At 35.6% G+C, this 20,188-nt stretch overlaps 2 protein-coding genes across 3 annotated transcripts; both read left to right on the forward strand.

The window, feature by feature from the left end:
- Window positions 1–8,374: 8,374 nt before the first annotated feature.
- Window positions 8,375–9,205, forward strand: LOC112455215. Its single transcript, XM_025017010.1, has one exon. It carries the CDS (start codon window positions 8,375–8,377, stop codon window positions 9,203–9,205), a length of 831 nt encoding a protein of 276 aa, XP_024872778.1.
- Window positions 9,206–12,699: 3,494 nt separating this feature from the next.
- On the forward strand, window positions 12,700–14,754 carry LOC112455216. 2 transcript variants are annotated; one of them, XM_025017011.1, is made up of 6 exons: window positions 12,700–13,108; window positions 13,178–13,319; window positions 13,405–13,767; window positions 13,942–14,076; window positions 14,146–14,304; window positions 14,584–14,754. In XM_025017011.1, the coding sequence occupies exons 2-4, from the start codon at window positions 13,200–13,202 to the stop codon at window positions 14,071–14,073; spliced, it is 615 nt and encodes a 204-aa protein (XP_024872779.1). In that variant the 5' UTR covers window positions 12,700–13,108; window positions 13,178–13,199; the 3' UTR covers window positions 14,074–14,076; window positions 14,146–14,304; window positions 14,584–14,754. The 2 variants fall into 2 exon arrangements, with proteins under 2 accessions (XP_024872779.1, XP_024872780.1); XM_025017012.1 differs by having other exon boundaries at window positions 13,945–14,076.
- The last annotated feature ends 5,434 nt before the right edge of the window (window positions 14,755–20,188 follow it).

Genomic DNA, 20,188 nt, shown 5'->3' on the forward strand with positions numbered 1-20,188 from the left:
TTTTTTATCCCTTTTTCTCTTCTCTGTTCCTTTTCTTTCTTTCTTTCTTCCTCTCTTTTTTTTCTTAATACTTTGTTACAAATATATAAAATAAGATTTTTAATTTAATACTTTTTTATAATTATTGTTCGTTGTTTAAATTTTTCCCTTTTTTTTCAATTTTTTAAAATTAATTTTTACTTCTATTTTTCCATAACATATAGTTTATTATTATATTATTAATTGTATATACAATTTTCTTTTAATTTTTTTTTGCATAATATTATTCAAAATTTTTATTTTATTTTATTTGGAAAATTAACTAATTATTTCTTTTTTTCTGACTAAATTTTTATAAATTTTTTTTCTCTTAAATTTATTTTCGTCTAACTTATCTTTAGCTTTTGTATTCATTTAAATTAAATTTTCATCCAATAATCTTAATGAAAGTTAACTTCTACCCAAGTTAAAGTTAATTTTAATCCAAATTAAACAAAGAATAATTCAAGTCAAAGCCGATTTCAGTTCAGGTTAAGATTAGCTTTAATTCAAGTTAAAGTTAATTTTAATTCGAATGAAAGCCAATTTTAATCAAAGTCAAAACCAATTTTAGTCAAAATTAATTTCAATTTAAGTCAAAATAAAATCTAAGTAAATTTTAATTTAAATTAGAATTAATTTCATAAATTATTTTATAAATCATTTCAATGCTCTTTAACAAAATTAATTTGAAATTTATTTTTGATCAAATTTAACGATTTAGCAAAAATATTTTTTTATTTCTCATTATTGAAATATTTCTTTATAAACATAATTTTTTACTTTATTAGATAGATTATCATTCTTTATATAAATTTTCAATGATTCCCAAGAACGAATTCTTGATAATGCAACATACAGTTGTCCATGACTGAATACATCTTTTCGAAGATCTATTACAATTTTGTCGAAAGTTTGTCCTTGTGATTTATTTATGGTTATAGCAAATGCTAATTTCACCGGAAATTGTCTTCTTTTAAAAGTAAACGGATATATATTTTCATAATATAAAGTGATACGATTGAGATAAACTATTTCTCCAACTTTATTACCTGTTAAAATTTCGCAACGTAATAAGTTATTAGATAAATCTAAAACTAATAATCTGGTACCATTGCATAAACCTTCACTGATATTAAGATTTCTAATAAGCATGACAACAGCGTATTTCTTTAAACGTAATTTATGAGGTGAAAGATACGTCGGGTTTAAAGAGTTGATATATTCTATTGGAATTGTTTCATGTATATCTTCATTATCTCCAGTGGTTTCAAGAGTATCTACGCTTGTATAAACTCTCTCTGTTTTTTCATCTAACAAATTTATTACTTTTTGATTTATTTCATCAACATCGACATTTCTTGAAGATAATATTACATGATTAGCCATAGTTTTATATCGTCTGTGTGTTATAATGTTTTCATACATGTCCTTTATCATATCTGAGTTAGCGTTTGCTATACATTTTTCTGGAATATCAACATTATCTGAGTGATCATTTAAAGATCCGTTACCTAAATTTAGTAAAAATTGTGCAAATTCTTTTTCTTGTGGTAAAGTTCTCATATTTTGTGTCAATGAAAATATTTTAAATTGTTTCCATAAAACACTAAATATCGATAAATTTATAATTTCACTACTCGTAGCTCTTTCTTTTACAGGTAATAATTGTCTAAAATCTCCACCGAGAAGAACAATTTTACCACCAAAATATAAGTCGTTTTGCATTATATCGCGTAATGTTCGATCCATTATTTCTAATACATATCGTGGTGCCATAGGAGCTTCATTTACAATAAAAACATCCACAAGTTTTAAATTCTCAGCTTCTTTAGATTGAACTTTAATGTTCGATGTAGAATCAGCGAAAAGAGGTACGGGTAACCCAAAAACTTTGTGTATTGTTCTCCCATTTGGAAATAATGTCGCTGCAATTCCGGTAAATGCCATTGTACTTACTATGTTTCCTTTACTTTTAAGTAAATAATACAAAGTTGTATAAATAAAAGTTTTACCAGAACCACCTGGACCGTCGATATAGAAACATCTATTATTACTATTGTTACTTCTAATATAGTATCAACAATTTGTTTTTGTTCTACGTTTAATTGTTTATATTGTTGCATACCTATTGACATATCCTCAGTCTGTGCTTCTTCATTTATTTCTTGTTCCTCTGTTATTTGTTCCATATCAGAAAAATTAATAATGTTAGATCCTTCCATTTGAAGTAAATTAATAATGTAATTATAGGCTTTCTTTATTCCCATTATAAGCCAAAATCGTCTTATATAATCTTCCGACATATCTTTTTTAAACTCATCCCATAATTTTTTTGGATCAATTGGTTGACAATGAATTAAAATTCGCACGAATAAATTACGAAGTCGTCTTGGCATCATCCAAATTTTCGCTTCGTTCATCGCACGATACCATTCTTCATCATCATCTATGAGTCCTAATGCTAAACATGCAGCGGTAAAAGTTTGATGTATTTCATTATCAACTGTTTTTAATTCTTGAAAGCTCGTAGCTCCTCTAACATGTAATAAAAGTATACGTAAATGAAACAATTCTATCTGAGACGGACTGACAGAATACATACGACCAATGCAATTAAAATATCTTTGACGTTTCTCCCAACGATTAATAGTTCTGCCATTAACTGTAACTTTTTTAAATACATAATGAGATGGAATATTACTACATAGATATTGTTTTGCTTCCTCATCTCGAGCATTTAACTGAAAATAATCTAATAACATTGTTACTCGTTCTATTGCAGATCTTATTGTATCGTTATTAATACTGTCATCAATTATTATACTATGTACATTTGGTAAATGAACAGGTAAACGAAATATAGCGTGACTTTCTTCTTGTAAAGATTTGCTTAAAATACGCCAACATGCTTCCACCGGTCCGACATAACGAGCTTCAATAAAATCTTGAATTTCGTCATGTATTATCGTTTTATCTATATTTTCTTCAATGATTACAGACGCAGCATCGTGACCTTTATAAATATATTTATATAAATATTTCACAGATCGAATGCTGGAAACTATTTCAACATTAATGTGGCTGTTAAATAAAAGTAAAAATGTTGGATTGTATGGTACAACATATCGGTTATCAACAACGTATCTTCCAGGTCTTTCGTAAAGCAATCCATTATTTTTTCGACAATATTGAGGATAACCATCTTCATCCATAGTCGTCTCAGGTTGAAATGGTTTTGGAAAGTGTTTCGAACATTTATCATTTATCAGACACCAATCTGCACATAGTCCATGAATCATATGTTTCATCACAATATTATGTAACCTTTCATTTTCATTAGGATCAGGAATTTCTGCGGAAATAAATTTATCAACTATTTCAGAATTCGTAATTTTACAGTTCTGTTTTAATGTAATCAATAAATGTATATGTGGTAATCCACGTTTTTGAAATTCTATCACATAAACATATGCAAGAACTTCACCAAAAAATTGTTGTCTAACAATAACATCGATTAAATAATCTTTTTTTATATTAAATACGCGAGCACATATATCTGGCCTATCTGCAGGTTGTTGATTTGGATGTAAATTTTCCTTAATTTCGCGCCAATTTGGATTACAAGTCATAGTAAGAAAGATATCTGGTTTTCCATATTCCCGTACAATAGCCATTGCATCTTGATAATGTTGCAACATATTACGCGGTAAACGCACAAATGTTGATGGAAGTATAACCATCTTTCCAATGTGAGCATCATTATTATTAGCAGCGTGTGCTAAATAATCAATCAATCCTTGATAAGTCTCAACTCGCAATTGTTTTTGATTTTGTTTACAATAGTTAATTCGATCTTTTTCAATTTTTACATAACTATCTACAAGCCATTGTTGAAATAATCGTCTTCCCATAACAAATATATTAAAATTATCACGTATAGCTATTCGATATTTTACGTATGTAGCTCTACTTATTCGTTTATTACTATCTTTGCGTTGTAAATTACCATGCCAACCTTGATTACCATATGGATAAAACAATGGATAAATCCATGGTTCTACATTTGGATCCATTGTACTAACTTGTTGTAAAGTTTTATTATTTATGTTATAAATTGTGACATAAGTTTCCGGAATTTCACCATCTGCTGTAGTAGAAAAAACAGCTGCAACTTCATTTACCTTTTGCACATTGTATCGGCCACGATCAATTCCCCTTTTTGTTAGAAATCCCAATTGTAATTCACGTATATTATCAGACGTTTGCTGTTGTACTTGAATTTCTTCGTGCATCATTCGATAAGATTGTGCAAATATATTATTCGTACGCATTATGTTATCTATTAAAAGCAAAATTTCTTCATCAAGATTCGAATTTCGATGTAACCGACACTCTGTTGCTTCATTGTTATCTACAATAAATAGTTGACCATAGCTTGGCATTTCACTTGGTGCAGGATATAACGCAGTATTAATTTGATAATAAACTTGTCCTTGAATTTTAAAACAATAAGGTCCACGTCTTTGCGCACTAAAATTTGATATATTTGCATTAAACGATGCGAATGAAAATGTATTATTATAACCACGAATACAATTGTAAAAATGGTTTGATTTTGGATGATTTCCTGTAAACAGTTTGTAAAGTTCACATGGAGGTTGTGGTAAAGGATCTAACTTAACAGAACCATGACTACAACAATCGTTAAACGAATTGCCTTTATTAGCTACTTTTTCAGAATTAAAATGTTTTGCACTACAATGTTCACAACATACATTCATTTCTCCTATATAATGTTCTGCAACATTTTCTAATTGAATAATTTGAGACATATTAATATCCATGTATCCTTTTTTAAAACTTCGATTTTTTTCATACCACCTTATCTTCTTGTTTTTATTAACATACCTTGATTTCGATCTTATTACGTTATCATCTATTATAATATCCTGTGATGGTACTTCATTTAAAATAATTAAATCGTCAAATCTGTTATCATTCAAATTTATCAATCTATTTGATGTGCTAGGTATGGAAGAAATAATATTGCTATTTAAAGTTTCCAAAGTTGAGTTATGAACGTTTTGAATTATTTCAATATCGTTGTTAACATTAACTAATTTTATACCATTATTTATTTCATTAACTTCATTACTATTTTTTATTATAGAAACATTTGATGTATCAAACGCTTGCGATATAGTGGTAACTGTTTCACTTACTGAATAAACTACTTTCATAGATGAAATGGTTGAAGTATGATAATCTACTACTATATTTTCCGAAAAGCTTGTAGAAGGTTGTGTTATATTTGAACAAATCTCACTAATATTTGAAGAAGATTGACAGTTTTCATTAATTCTTACTCGCTTTGCTTCCCGTCTCTTAGCTTGAGATTGTGCTTTTCTTTCTTATTTATTACGTTGAAATTCTTCTTCTTCTTCAACTGTTCGAATTACTTTTCTTCGAGGCATAATTATTATTAGTTTAATTAAGTTAAGAAAAAATAATACTGCTAACTTTTTTAATACGCCTTGTAAAAAGATATAAATTTTATTTAGTTAAAAATTACAATAATATTGCTTTTAAATATATAAACATTAATTTATAAAAATATATTTTTAAAATCAACTTTAATTTAATTTAGTTACTTTTAATTTAAGTTATAAAGCTAATTTTAATTCAAGTTAAAGCCAATTTTAATTTAAGTCAAAACCAATTTCAATTCAAACCAATGTAAATATTAATTCAAGCTAAAGTAAATTTTAATTTAAGTTAAAAAAAATTTTGATTTAAGTTAAAATTAATTTCAATTCAAGTCCAAGCCAATTTTAATTCAAGTCAAAGCCAGTTTCAATCCAAGTCAAAACCAATTTCAATCCAATTAAAGCCAATTTCAATCCAAGTCAAAGCCAATTTTAATTCAAGTCAAAGTCAATTTCAATCCAAGTCAAAGCCAATTTCAATCCAAATCAAAGTCAATTTCAATCCAATCAAAGCCAATTTCAATCCAAGTTAAAGCCAATTTCAATCCAAGTCAAAGCCAATTTTAATTCAAATCAAAGTCAATTTTAATTCAAGTCTAAACAAATATTAATTCAAGTTAAAACCAATTTCAACTTAAGTCAATTCAATTTCAATTCAAGTTAAAATTAATTTTAATCTAACTCAAATTAATTTTAATTAAAGTTTAACGTTCTAATCGAATCTAATTATAAAAAAATATAAATTAGTTTAATTTAATTAAAAATTATGACTTGTTTTTTAGTATAAATTAAATTATTATTTAATTATGTACGTAATATTGAACTAATAATTTCAATTTATCAAAACTAATTTTAATTTAAATCTAAGCTAGCTTTTTAATTCAAATCAAAGTCAATTATAATTCAAAAATTCAATTTTAATTTTAGTTAAATTTTAATTTTAATTTTAGTTAAATTGAATTTCAATTTTTTAATTAAAATAATATAATAAATAAGCAATCTTTAATACACATTTGCTTAAAAATTAAAAGATATACCTTTCCTTAAATCTTGAGTATACTTATATATTGTCTGAGTAGAGAAGTTACACCTTCGAAAATATCTTGACGAAGAAGCTCAAAAGCTTCCTGTAGCTGAAAAATAAAAAAAAATATATATTAATAATTTTTCATAAAATATTATAAGTACATAAAATATAGATATTATATTTCTACTTTTTTTTATATTAAAAAAAAAAATAAAATTAAGAATATAAAAATTTATGACTCACAAAGAGATTATGATTATTTCAAAGACGTTATGATTATTTCACTAATTTTAATATTTTTGTTCCTTCATAGAGGGAGCTTTATTTTAAAGTAAGCTTTGTTTTGGGTCAAAAATTTTATTTCGAATTTTCACGGATAATGTGTTCATAATGTTTTAAAATAGAGCTTAACACAAAATATACATTTCGACCGATTTTAAGCTGGCTTCGCTTAAGGGGATCCTAAAACCGTCTATAATACCGATATTTATTTGTTCATACTAATTTTTTTATTAGTTTTATGGATTTAAAAATCCTTTTCCAAAGTTAAAACATATTCAAAAATGAAGTCCATGCCGTATAGGCAAGTTATAAACAAAATAATTTTTGTATATCTTAGAATATTTTTTATATTTTAAATTTTGAATAATTATAAAAATATAACATAATCATAAAATAAATAAAATGTTTTTATACCAAAGTATATTTTTATTTTTAACAATTTATGTTTTCTAAATTATTTTAATGTAAAAATACTAAGATATATACATATCACATATATGTATACATACTTTATAAAAATAATTATTCAAATACTTATTTTAAGGTTATTAGATAAAAATGTTTATATTTATTTTGTTTGTAGATTAAATAATATAAATTATAAAAATATGAAAACCATTTCAATTTTATTTATACATACTGTGGCGGTCCACGCCACCAGTAATACATCCCTGCGCAATGCCTGCAATACCGGCAGTTCGCAGCAACGCCGCTAGGCGTCGCATCGCCGGGGCAGCTTCGCGAGTTCTAATTTCTGCACCGACGAGTATAAAGGGGGACCCCCTACGAGCTCGAGCAGATCTTCCCGGCGCTAGTCGCCAAGGTAGCAATAGCGCTAGACGCTAGGCTAACACACGGCGCGAGTCGCCCGGTTGTAGCGCTAGACGCACACCGATAACCCTACGGCGCGAGTCGCCCGGTTCACAGCGCAAGACGCTGACCGAGACCTCACGGCGCGAGTCGCCCGGCTACAGCGCAAGACGCTAGCCAATACCACGGCGCGAGTCGCCCGGTTCACAGCGCAAGACGCTGACCGAAATCTCACGGCGCGAGTCGCCCGGCTACAGCGCAAGATGCTTGCCGATATCTCACGACGCGAGTCGCCCGGCTACAGCGCAAAACGCTTGCCGATCCTTACGGCGCTTGGTCGCCTGGCACAGGCGCGAGACGCCCGCCAACCTATGGCGCTTGGTCGCCCAGCTCTTTGTTTCAGGTCTCACACGGACTGCTACACACGACCAACCACGTGTGACCACCCGATCCTGGCGTCCCTCGTCGCGGTACAGATTATGGCAGAGACAGAATACAAGGCAAATTAGTCAAAAACACTTACACGCAAACACTTGTAAATAGTCTGTAAATATAACGTTCTAAACATATATTGGAAAGTGTCGCCTACATTTCTAGCCTCCTTTGCGATTCACAAACCTTGGGCCAACTCCTACTCACTCACCAGTAGCAGACTAAGTTAGATATAAGGTAGAATACCTCTCTGAATAAAAGTAGTAGCGCCCATAAAATTGGTGACCCCGACGTGATCGCAAAGAGAGGTAGCAACATGAACGATCCCAACGCATCAATACAGATCGTCGAGGAAAGCGTCAGCAGACTCGCCGTACGCATACCTCCGTTTTGGGGAGATGAGCCTGAGCTATGGTTCGCACAGCTGGAAACGCAGTTCACCATCAGTGGCATCACCCAAGACTCGACGAAATACTCATACGCTCTGTCTCAGTTAGACTCTCGTCAAATCAAGGAAATTAAAGACGTGGTCACACAGCCCCCAGAGGTTAACAAATACGAGACTGTAAAAAGAGCGCTCATACAGCGCATGTCCGTCTCGCAGCAGCAGCGGACACGACAGCTCTTGGAGCTCGAGGAATTAGGAGATCGCAAGCCATCTCAATTCTTACGACATCTCCGAACTCTAGCGGGTGAGAATGTACCCGACTCTCTTCTACGGACACTATGGCTAGGACGACTTCCTACGCAAATGCAGATGGTTCTCGCTACCCGGACGGAAGATCCGCTCAACAGCGTAGCCGAACAGGCCGATCGCATTCACGAGATGACAAGCAAGGCTGTAGTAGCTGCAACAGCTACGCCAGCGAATAAAGAGTCTTTGGAAGCAAGAATCCAGACTCTGACCAAGCAAGTGGCCACACTTACTACACGCCTCTCGAGAGACAACTCGAGGCAACGTAACAATTGGAAAGGCCGTAATCGAAGTCGAAGCCGTAGTCAGAGCCGCAACCGCGGTAAAAACACAGAGGATAAGGACGATAAGAATAACAAGCACTGCTATTACTATAATCGATTTGGTGAGAAAGCAAGAAAGTGCACACAACCATGTACATATAAATCGGAAAAAGACCAGGGCAGTCACTGATGGCGGCCAGTAGACACGCCCCAAGCCCGCGCCGCCTAATCGTTACGTGCCATGACACTAAGAGACGGTTCCTGATAGACACAGGATCGGATGTGAGTGTATACCCTCGCTTCATGGTAGCAGGACACACCACGCCAACATCTTATGAACTCTATGCAGCAAACGGCTCAATAATCACTACGTACGGCACAATTACACTGCAGCCGGAAATTGGGTTACGACGCGCATTCCCATGGCGTTTCATTATCGCCAACGTCACGCAGCCCATCATCGGAGCCGACTTCCTTGCTTATTACCATATCCTGCCAGACCTACAGAAAGGCACTCTGCTCGATGGTAAAACATACTTGCGCAAACGCGGCACATCAGAAAAAGGGGCAGTGGAGTCTATCAGAGTGTTGGCTATTGAAGACGAATACCACTACAGAATCTTGGCAGAATTTCCTGATATCTTAAAGGCTACTGCTAAGAGGCATACGGTAAAACATAGCACGCTCCACCACATCAAAACCACGGATGGCCCACCAGTTGCAAGCCGTCCTCGCCGGTTAGCCCCCGACAAACTCAAGGCGGCCAAGGCTGAATTCGATCTCTTACTCCAAGAAGGGATCATTCGAGTGTCGAAAAGCCCATGGTCATCACCACTACATATGGTGCCGAAGAAAAGCGACTCCTGGAGATCTTGCGGAGATTACAGGGGAGTTAACGCTAGAACAGAGCCGGATCAGTACCCGATCCCGCATATCGAAGACTTCTCGCAGAACTTGCACGGAAAGAAGATCTTCTCGACAATTGATTTAGTGCGAGCATACAATCAAATACCCGTCAACCCGGAGGATATTCCAAAAACGGCTATAACAACTCCTTTTGGACTCTTCGAATACCTTTATATGCCGTTCGGGCTACGCAATGCCGCACAAACCTTCCAACGCTTCATTCACGAAATTACAAGCGACTTGGATTTTGCCTATGCGTATATTGACGACATCCTCATCGCATCAGAAAACGAGGAACAACACAAGAAGCATTTACGCATACTCTTCGAACGACTCCAGAAATACGGCATTCTACTCAACCCTTCCAAATGCGTTTTCGGAAGGCCAAAAGTTCTTTTTCTTGGTTACGAGGTTTCAGAGAACGGTACTCAACCTCCGCCAGAAAGAATAGCAGCAATCAAGGAGTTTCCCAAACCTGAGAACATTCAACAGCTTCGGCGGTTCCTGGGGACTCTCAATTTTTATCGCAGATTTATTCCAAAGGCCGCTAAGGACCAGTCAATTTTAAACGGCTTACTCAGCGGTACCAAAACCAAAAAGAAGGCTCCCATAACATGGAACGCAGAACTGGAAGCAGCCTTCGCAAACTGTAAGAACAGTCTGTCTCGCGCAACTCAGCTGGCACACCCAAAGCCAGAGGCAGACGTCACTCTTACAACCGACGCTTCCGATACAGCTATCGGAGCAGTCATACAACAACGGGACGGAACAGAGTGGCAACCATTAGCCTTCTTCAGTAAAAAGCTGAATCCGGCCCAGCAAAAGTATAGCCCCTACGATAGAGAGCTTCTAGCGATCTACGCCGCTATTAAGCACTACCGGCACATGCTGGAAGGAAGGATCTTCACGGTGTTCACCGATCACAAGCCGATCACATACGCCTTTCGACAAGATCCACTCCACAGCTTTCCTAGGCAGGCACGACATTTACAATACATCGGGCAGTTTACAACCGATATACGTCATATCGCGGGTAAAGACAACATAGTCGCTGATACTCTCTCACGAGTAGAGGAGATTCAGTCCGCAATCAACCTAGAGAAACTATCACAAGCTCAAGAGGAGGATACCGAGGTGGAAGACATCTTAAAAGGGAACTCTTCACTGAGATTGACAAAGGTATCAATCCCTGGAACCAGCGCAGCATTGTATTGTGACACATCAACAGCAATAGCACGTCCCTTCGTTACAAAAGAGTACAGGAGACAAGTGTTTCAATCACTGCACAGTCTATCGCATCCAGGAACCAGAGCGACGGCAAAGATAGTCGCACAGAGGTATGTCTGGCCACGCATTAAGGCCGACTGCCAAGAATGGGCTAGAGCATGTCCCGCGTGCCAAAAAGCAAAAGTCCACAGGCACAACAAATCGCCTTTAGGACAATTCATTGGCCCTACCAAACGGTTCGAACATATTACACATGGACCTCGTTGGGCCTCTACCTATCTCGAAAGGTTTCAGATACTGCCTCACAATCATTGACCGGTTTACCAAATGGCCTGAAGCTATACCGGTGGCAGATATATCCGCAGAGACAGTAGCCCAGAATCTCTTCAATCACTGGATCGCAAGATTTGGTACACCTACGCGGGTCACTACGGATCAGGGAAGGCAATTTGAGGCCGACCTGTTTTGTCAGCTTACTAGGCTAACAGGCACCACGCACATACATACAACAGCCTATCACCCCGCAGCTAACGGCATGGTCGAACGTTTGCACCGTCAAATTAAAACGGCCATCAAATGCCACGAAACCAAAGCTTGGACGGAAGTATTACCCGTTGTCATGATGGGCATCTGAGCAGCAGTTAAGGAAGATCTCCACGCAACTCCGGCAGAACTTGTGTACGGAGAAACTATGAGACTTCCAGGAGAGTTTCTACAAGAAACTACACAACCGAACGAAACGAGCGACTTCTTACTAAGGCTCAGAAAGACAATGGAAAGTCTACGGCCACAGCCAATCAAAAGGCACGGTTCGCCTGCTATCTTCCAGCACAGAGACCTGACAGACGCAACACACGTGTTCCTCAGGCACGACGCACCAACGCGGGCGCTACAACCCACTTTTGACGGCCCTTACGAAGTCCTTAGCAAAGGCGAGAAGGTTTACAAGTTACGGATTAACGGCAAAACCGTCCACGTAACTATCGACCGCCTTAAGCCTGCCTACATATTGGCAGATCAAGAATCAAGCGACAAACCTCGGGAGACACATCAGCCAGCACAGGATACTCCAACAGACATTCCACCTAAGAAAACTACAACGCGGAGTGGCAGAGTGTCACGAAAAACAGTACGTTTTCAAATCCCGACTTCAAAACAACGAAGGGGGTGATGTGGCGGTCCACGCCACCAGTAATACATCCCTGCGCGATGCCTGCAATACCGGCAGTTCGCAGCAACGCCGCTAGGCGTCGCATCGCCGGGGCAGCTTCGCGAGTTCTAATTTCTGCACCGACGAGTATAAAGGGGGACCCCCTACGAGCTCGAGCAGATCTTCCCGGCGCTAGTCGCCAAGGTAGCAATAGCGCTAGACGCTAGGCTAACACACGGCGCGAGTCGCCCGGTTGTAGCGCTAGACGCACACCGATAACCCTATACGGCGCGAGTCGCCCGGTTCACAGCGCAAGACGCTGACCGAGACCTCACGGCGCGAGTCGCCCGGCTACAGCGCAAGACGCTAGCCAATACCTTGATGTAAAAAGAAATGTGTTTCATTCCCGAGATGCGCAGTGGTCTAAAATAATGGCTGCCTTCTGACCAATCAAAAAGCCTCCCCAAATGTAAAAAGCAACATGGCTACTTCCGTGATATGTAAGAGGTTAGATTGTTAGCCGCCGCATGAGCGGATTCTCGCTTAGATCCAACCGGCGATCCAACGACTCCGAGAACGTGACGAAGGCGTTGTCGCGCAGTATCAGATGCCTCAAATTCGGCAAGCCGGCCAGAGAACCGTCCTCCACAAACCGTCCTCCACCAATAGTTCGCAATTGGTTGTCGTTGAGATACCCAGAGTGTGCCCAACTTTTGAAACGCGCCTGGCTCCACCGTGCCTTCGGCCACAAGGGGAAGTGATCCGCGTAGTTTCTTGGGCCCAACGAATCTACGGCTACTACGATAAGAGGTTTGTCTTGACCATCTTGAAATGTGCCAAGTTATTATTAATAAGCTACATACTATATTTTGTTTACAGAAACTAGATTGTTAGCCGCCGCATGTGCCTTCAGCCTTCCTTTCTGTCTATGCTAAATGATAATGAGTTACGGGTTTTACTGGATGAAGCTATAACATACAAATGTCCGAAAGATCGGGAAGGAAAGTCTAATCTTTTTAAAGTACGTACGGGCTTTGAAATATTATGTATTGAACATAAAAATGCTATTGTGTTAAGATGTATAGATTGATATGTGTGCTTTGTAGGAACTTTTGCAAGAGGCAGAAGCGGACAAGACTGAGGAAGGCCGTAGAGTGATATCTAATTCACGCTGTCTTCCGGGTTCAAATCGCAGGAGGCATAAACGGGAGTCTGTGTCCGAGCGTTTGACACATGGCGGATCATTGCAGAATTTAGCGCAGCCTATAGCTTCGGAATTCAATAGTAGTTTTGCTTATCTGACGTTTAGTTCGTGTCATACTTACGGAAGTAGTAGGAGAAAGAATAAAAAATACACAAGACTCAGTGTCTCTGCTAGACAGAGAGAAGGTGGATCATTACCGTCAAATGTAAATGCATCGCATAACCTTGCTTCTTTGGCTAATTTAGATCTAACATTCGATAAGAAGGTATTTATCATTAGAGTTAATAATAATATTCATAAATATAAATGTCCTTGTTTTATTAGTGCATGTAATGAATTATATAAAAAATTTCTTTGAAAGACATTTTATCGTCATAATATTGTAACTTTGATGAGAATGTAAGCAACACATTGGAAATTTTCTTATCTGTTTGTGAAGAAGAGCTTCTACGAGGAACGGTCAGCTTATGATTGGACCAATAAGGAAAAATCCAAGTCTCTAGACAAACCATCGTACACCAGTTTACCGCGCAGTTTCTTGGGCCCAACGAATCTACGGCTACTACGATAAGAGGTTTGTCCTGGCCATCTTTAAATGTGCCAACTTATTATTAGTAAGCTACATATTATATTTTGTTTACAGAAACAATGCCATCGTGTTCCATAAAAAATTGCAAAAATCGAACATGCGACGGAGATGCAAGAGGAATAACCTTTTTTAGATTTCCGAAAGAAATTCCAATTCGTAAGCAATGGCTTAATGCTTGTCAACAAACTGAGACAAGTATGAAAGTTGATTCAGGTAAGTTGCTGTAATAAATGTATTTCCCCTTATTATCCTAAATATATTATCATTTATGAACTCATGTTTGATAAGACTTTGATTTGTTTTTGGACATACTATCCAGGTAGCAAGCACTCGTCATTTTGACGTCAAAATGACGGATTTTTGACGTCAATTGACGTCAAAATGACGAGTGCTTGCTACCTGGGTAAATTTCCTTAAAATATTTTAACTTTTTTTTTAACACCCTGTGTAAACTATACATATTGTAATAAGTATATTATGATACAATTTTAGCAAGAATATGCAGTGACCATTTTGATACAAATTGTTTCATAATGGAATTCACAAAACCGAGGTCAAAAAATACACTTGCCAAAGAAGTACGACGATTAAAAAAAGGTTCTGTCCCATGTAAAATGTTAAAACTATGTGCAGGAATAAAAAGAAAAAGAATGTCGCAAAATGAAAAAGATAACGAAAATAATAAAAAGATAAAAAGAAATAACGTATTGTAAGTATTTTCTACATTTTTTAATATATTAATATTTATACATGTATGTATGTAAATAAAAAGTAATTTTTTCATATTTTTCCAGAATAAAAACTGGTATACCTACGTATGCAGAACTTGTGCAGTATGCAAAAGAGAAACAGGAACTAGACATGTATGTAGCTGTATATCTTTATAAGCTTTCTCTATATACATATGTATACACACACACACACACACACACACACAAGCACTATAATTTATATAAAAATGTTTTGTATGTTACAGAAATAAAGAGATTAGCAACAATAGTTCAACGAAAACATTACTGATAGAGCTTCGGAACTCGGAGATAGACAAGCAACAATTATTTGAAGAAAATCAAAATCAAAATATTGAAAAAGACAATATAAATGTTGAAGAAGAAACACAAAATATGACACGGGAATATCTTGAAAATATCGAACAAAATGATACAATAGAACTAGATATGTACGTACCTATACATCTTTATTATAAGTTTTTCCCTATTATACTTAATACATTTATATGTATATACATTTTATATAAAAATGTTTTGTATTTTACAGAAATGAAGAGATTAACATGGACAACAATGCGAGTTCAATGGAAACATTAGTAATGCAGCTTCGAAACAGTGAGGAAGAAAAGCAACAATTATTTGAAGAAAAACAACAATTACTTGAAGAAAATCAAGATCTTGAACAAAAAAACGAACAATTAAATAAACAAATATCACAGTTGCAAGCTGAAGTTACAAAAATAATGAAGAATAAACAGAAAGAAGCCGAAGCAATAGCAACCAATGCTTTGAGTAAAGTATTTACACCAGGTCAAATTTCAATATTAATGTCGACACAAAACCGCGTACATTGGTCGCATGAAGACATCATGTCTGCCATTTCTTTACGCTCGTTAAGTCCAAAAGCATATAAATATTTAAGGAATGTTAAAAAGGTACCATTGCCGTGTCTAACAACTTTGCACAATTGGGTAGCTAAGTTTACAGTTTTACCTGGGATTTTAAATGAGGTTCTAAACATTATGTCAAGTAAAAGACACAATCTTTCAACAGTAGAGAAAATAACTGTTTTAACATTCGACGATGTATATATTTCAAATAAGTTAGACATTGACAGAAAGCAACAAAAAGTTTATGGGCCTCATAAGACTTGTCTGTTTATCATGGCTCGAGGTTTATTCAAGAATTGGAGGCAACCAGTTTATTATAATTTTGATGTATCAATGTCCCGTGATATTTTATTTACTGTCATACAAGAGCTATATAAAATAGATTACACTGTTATTGCTGTTACGTGCGATATGGGTTCAAGCAATATGAAGTTGTGGAAAGATTGTAATATCGGAGTTGAAGATTATAGTCATTCCAGGGATAAAATCACAACAAATATCGAGAAACAATGTTTCATTACGCATCCCGCAAACAACTCCCTAAAAATATTTTTTTATGCAAACGTTCCGCACCTTTTGAAATTAGCAAGAAACAATTTGCTAGATTCTGGATTTAAAATTAAAGAAAACTTTGTGGACAAAACATGTTTAGAACAACTACTAACGTTGAATAATGGTGATTTGAAAATATGTCACAAATTAAGTACACTACATCTTGATGCGAGAGGCACGCAACGACAAAACGTGAAACTAGCAGCTCAAGTTTTCTCAAATAAAAATGCACTAGCCATTAAATGGTGTGGAGAAAATGGTCTTCTTGGCAATACACAATGGAAACATACATCCGAGATATTAAAACTTTTCAATGATTGGTTTGATGTCTTCAACAGCAAATTTAAATATGACAAATGTGGCGTATCAAATGCCTATGGCATTAACGTAGAAGAACAAAATAAGATTATTAGTAATATGAACGAATTTATGATGGAAATGCGAGTTGGGCAAAGAAAGAGTTTATTGCAATTCCAGAAAGGAATTTTATTATGTAACAGATCGCTGCAAGAAATGTTTGCACATTTACAAGAGAAGTACTCATCTGAAATGTTTGACGTAAAATATGTGTTAACGAGAAGATTAAATCAGGACATTCTAGAAAACTTCTTTTCCTACATAAGATCCATGGGAAGTGGATATGATCATCCCACACCCGTAGAAGTAAAAAATCGTTTGAAATGGTATATCCTTGGAAAACACTCAGAACATGTATTTTCTGTACGAAAAAATACTGAAGGAGATGGTAGTTGTGAATCGTTAATTACTATAAGTGATGTACATAGTCCAGATTCTGTTTATCCAGCAGACCGATTGTCTGATGAAGAAGAAGATATATTACTTAGTAATACCCCACAAGTCGGACAAAATGTCGATACGACAATTAGGGAGGAAATATATAATCATAACATACCAGAAGAAACTGGAGAAGGTATGAAAAAAATTGAAACTTTTTTGTAAATACTTGTGTAACTTCCCATCGTATTATATTAATCATTGTATTGTATTAAAAAAGATTCGCCGCCGGTCTCATTATGTTCATGTATATAGTTGTCCTTAACTTTATACATCTATGTATAAAGTTAATGATAAATAGCGAAATTACTGATAAAATTGAGATATATTATCAATGTACCAATTATTCATTTTTCTAGTGCAAAATTTAAGTAATTATGAGCCTAGTTGTCATGAAATACAATTACTTGAAGATTTTGAACAAATCACTAATCAAGAGATAGTAGAAAAGAATGCACTTTTATATATAACCGGTTATGTAGCTCATAGATTCCGAAATCGCTATACTAACTTAGGAATTTCAACAAAGTCTTTACCCAATCCACCTAATGATTGGCTTTGTACAATATCAAGAGGAAACTGCATGTATCCATCCGCAGACTTCTTAAAAGCAGCTGAAGTCATGGATACAGAATTTGTAAAATTCCATGGTGATTCTTTTAGCACTGAAAATAAGATCTTTGAAAAATTAACTGACATTGTATCAATAAAAACAAATAATATTTTTCCTAAGGAAGTTATTGCGTGTTTAGTTCGCACGAGAACTTATATAAGACTGAGAAAACTTAACAAAGAGATAGTAGAAAATAACATACGTAAGAAAAAATAAAAAAAAATATATAAACTGTCTAATAAAGAAAATGTTGATAAAAATAAAATAACGTTATAAAATATAAATGCATTTATTTATTTGTTATTATTATATTATATACTAACATCTATATACTTACTTTTACATACTTATTTTTTATGAATAGCACGGCTTCTAAAACTTAGAGCGGTCTACATAGTCCGATCTTATATTTAATATTATCATAGGTTTATATTAATAAGGCATTGCAACGGCCATTGTATCAATAACAGCATTTTATAACGTAACTAATGGTTCAATGAAGAAAATTTGTTTTCGAAAAAGAAATTCTTATTTCGTCGGCTGCGTTCCGACATCCGACTACGGCTGCGGTCCACTTGATGCTACAAATGCTTCGAAGCATTCCTCTTCTCTTTTCTTTCAATGAAGAAAGAAGGAGAAGAAGAACGCTCCAAAGCATTTGTAGCGTCAAGTGGACCGCTGCCTACGACATACGACTGATTGTAGAACCGGCCTAATCAATCTAGGTTAATGATTTTATCATTTCAAATTATATCACGTATTTTTATTTACGTAGTCTTTTATTACTTTAAAAATTTTTAATTTTGTTTGTATTTTTTTTACATTTACAACTTTTCTTTACATTTTTTCCAATACTGCATTAGAATTTCGCGCTACATTTGGGGAGTGAATTTGATTGGGTGCTCCGTATTTGGCCGCCATTATGCGCAATGAAACACCTTTCTTTTTACATCATGGCCAATACCACGGCGCGAGTCGCCCGGTTCACAGCGCAAGACGCTGACCGAAATCTCACGGCGCGAGTCGCCCGGCTACAGCGCAAGACGCTTGCCGATATCTCACGACGCGAGTCGCCCGGCTACAGCGCAAAACGCTTGCCGATCCTTACGGCGCTTGGTCGCCTGGCACAGGCGCGAGACGCCCGCCAACCTATGGCGCTTGGTCGCCCAGCTCTTTGTTTCAGGTCTCACACGGACTGCTACACACGACCAACCACGTGTGACCACCCGATCCTGGCGTCCCTCGTCGCGGTACAGATTATGGCAGAGACAGAATACAAGGCAAATTAGTCAAAAACACTTACACGCAAACACTTGTAAATAGTCTGTAAATATAACGTTCTAAACATATATTGGAAAGTGTCGCCTACATTTCTAGCCTCCTTTGCGATTCACAAACCTTGGGCCAACTCCTACTCACTCACCAGTAGCAGACTAAGTTAGATATAAGGTAGAATACCTCTCTGAATAAAAGTAGTAGCGCCCATACATACCATACATTTGATAAATAGATGTTTTAAATAATTATCTTCATAAACGTACATATATATGTGTTTTAATATTAATGTATGTGTATTATAAAGAAAAGTGGGAGTAAATTTTTAAATGATAATTATTTAGTGTTATATAAGAAAAATTTGACTATTATAATTACGTTGATTAATATATATCAAAGTTACTACATTATGATAACACAATTTGATTTACTCAATGTTTTTTTAAAAATATCTAGCGTTATTTTATAGTGTAAATTATATCTTAACAACAGGATATATTGCAGCAATATTGCCATATTGAGCATGTACAATATTTCACAACTATAAAATTTAATGAGTATGCGAACAACTTAATTTGTGAATATAGTAACAAATAAAGTTGCGCAGTATTTTAAAAACGTAAATTATCATTTTGCTACTTACCGACATCATAAAATTTTGAAATTAAATTAAAAAAAACGAGACATGAGCGACGATTTTCCTTCTCAGAATGTATTTTACACACAAAAATAAATTATTTTACTAAAGGACCCCGCGGAATTCTTATGGAAAGTGGCTTTCGGTCAAATGTTTCGAAACTTTGCAAAAAGATAGTTCTTAACATGTAGATTAAAAGTGTCAATGGGCATGAAGCTCAAAAAATTCGAGATTTTGAGCTACAGCCATCCAAAGTGGTAGATTTTTGAATTTCTGCAGCATATTCCGAAGTTCGGCAACGGTAGCTTATCTTAGTTGGGTGAGGTTTTACAAAAAATGGTAAATACAAAAGTTTTGTTTTAGATTCGAGGCTCTTTTTTTTAAGGCTCTTTTTTCACTTTAAGACCCATCGCCTGTTTGGGGCCCATTGCCTATTTGGGACCCTACACATGTAGCCTATGGTGCATCCGGCCAGCTAAGACAAGACTGTGGGGCGTCCGGCCAGCTAAGACAAGACTGTGGGGCGCCCGGCCAGCTAAGACAAGACTGTGGGGCGCCCGGCCAGCTAAGACAAGACTGTGGGGCGTCCGGCCAGCTAAGACAA

This window comes from Temnothorax curvispinosus, unplaced genomic scaffold (genome assembly GCF_003070985.1).
Source record: "Temnothorax curvispinosus isolate PA1 unplaced genomic scaffold, ASM307098v1 QBEX01005885.1, whole genome shotgun sequence".
Classification (NCBI taxonomy): domain Eukaryota; kingdom Metazoa; phylum Arthropoda; class Insecta; order Hymenoptera; family Formicidae; genus Temnothorax; species Temnothorax curvispinosus.

What these genes read in the sequence shown, in the direction of transcription:
- LOC112455215 (XM_025017010.1), top strand. Translation starts at nt 8,375, where the DNA reads ATGAACGATCCCAACGCATCAATACAGATCGTCGAGGAAAGCGTCAGC.
- LOC112455216 (XM_025017011.1), top strand. Translation starts at nt 13,200, where the DNA reads ATGTGCCTTCAGCCTTCCTTTCTGTCTATGCTAAATGATAATGAGTTA. An exon ending in GAAAGTCTAATCTTTTTAAA is followed by an intron (nt 13,320 to 13,404) that starts GTACGTACGGGC and finishes TGTGCTTTGTAG; the next exon opens with GAACTTTTGCAAGAGGCAGA. An exon ending in ATCTAACATTCGATAAGAAG is followed by an intron (nt 13,768 to 13,941) that starts GTATTTATCATT and finishes CTGTTTGTGAAG; the next exon opens with AAGAGCTTCTACGAGGAACG.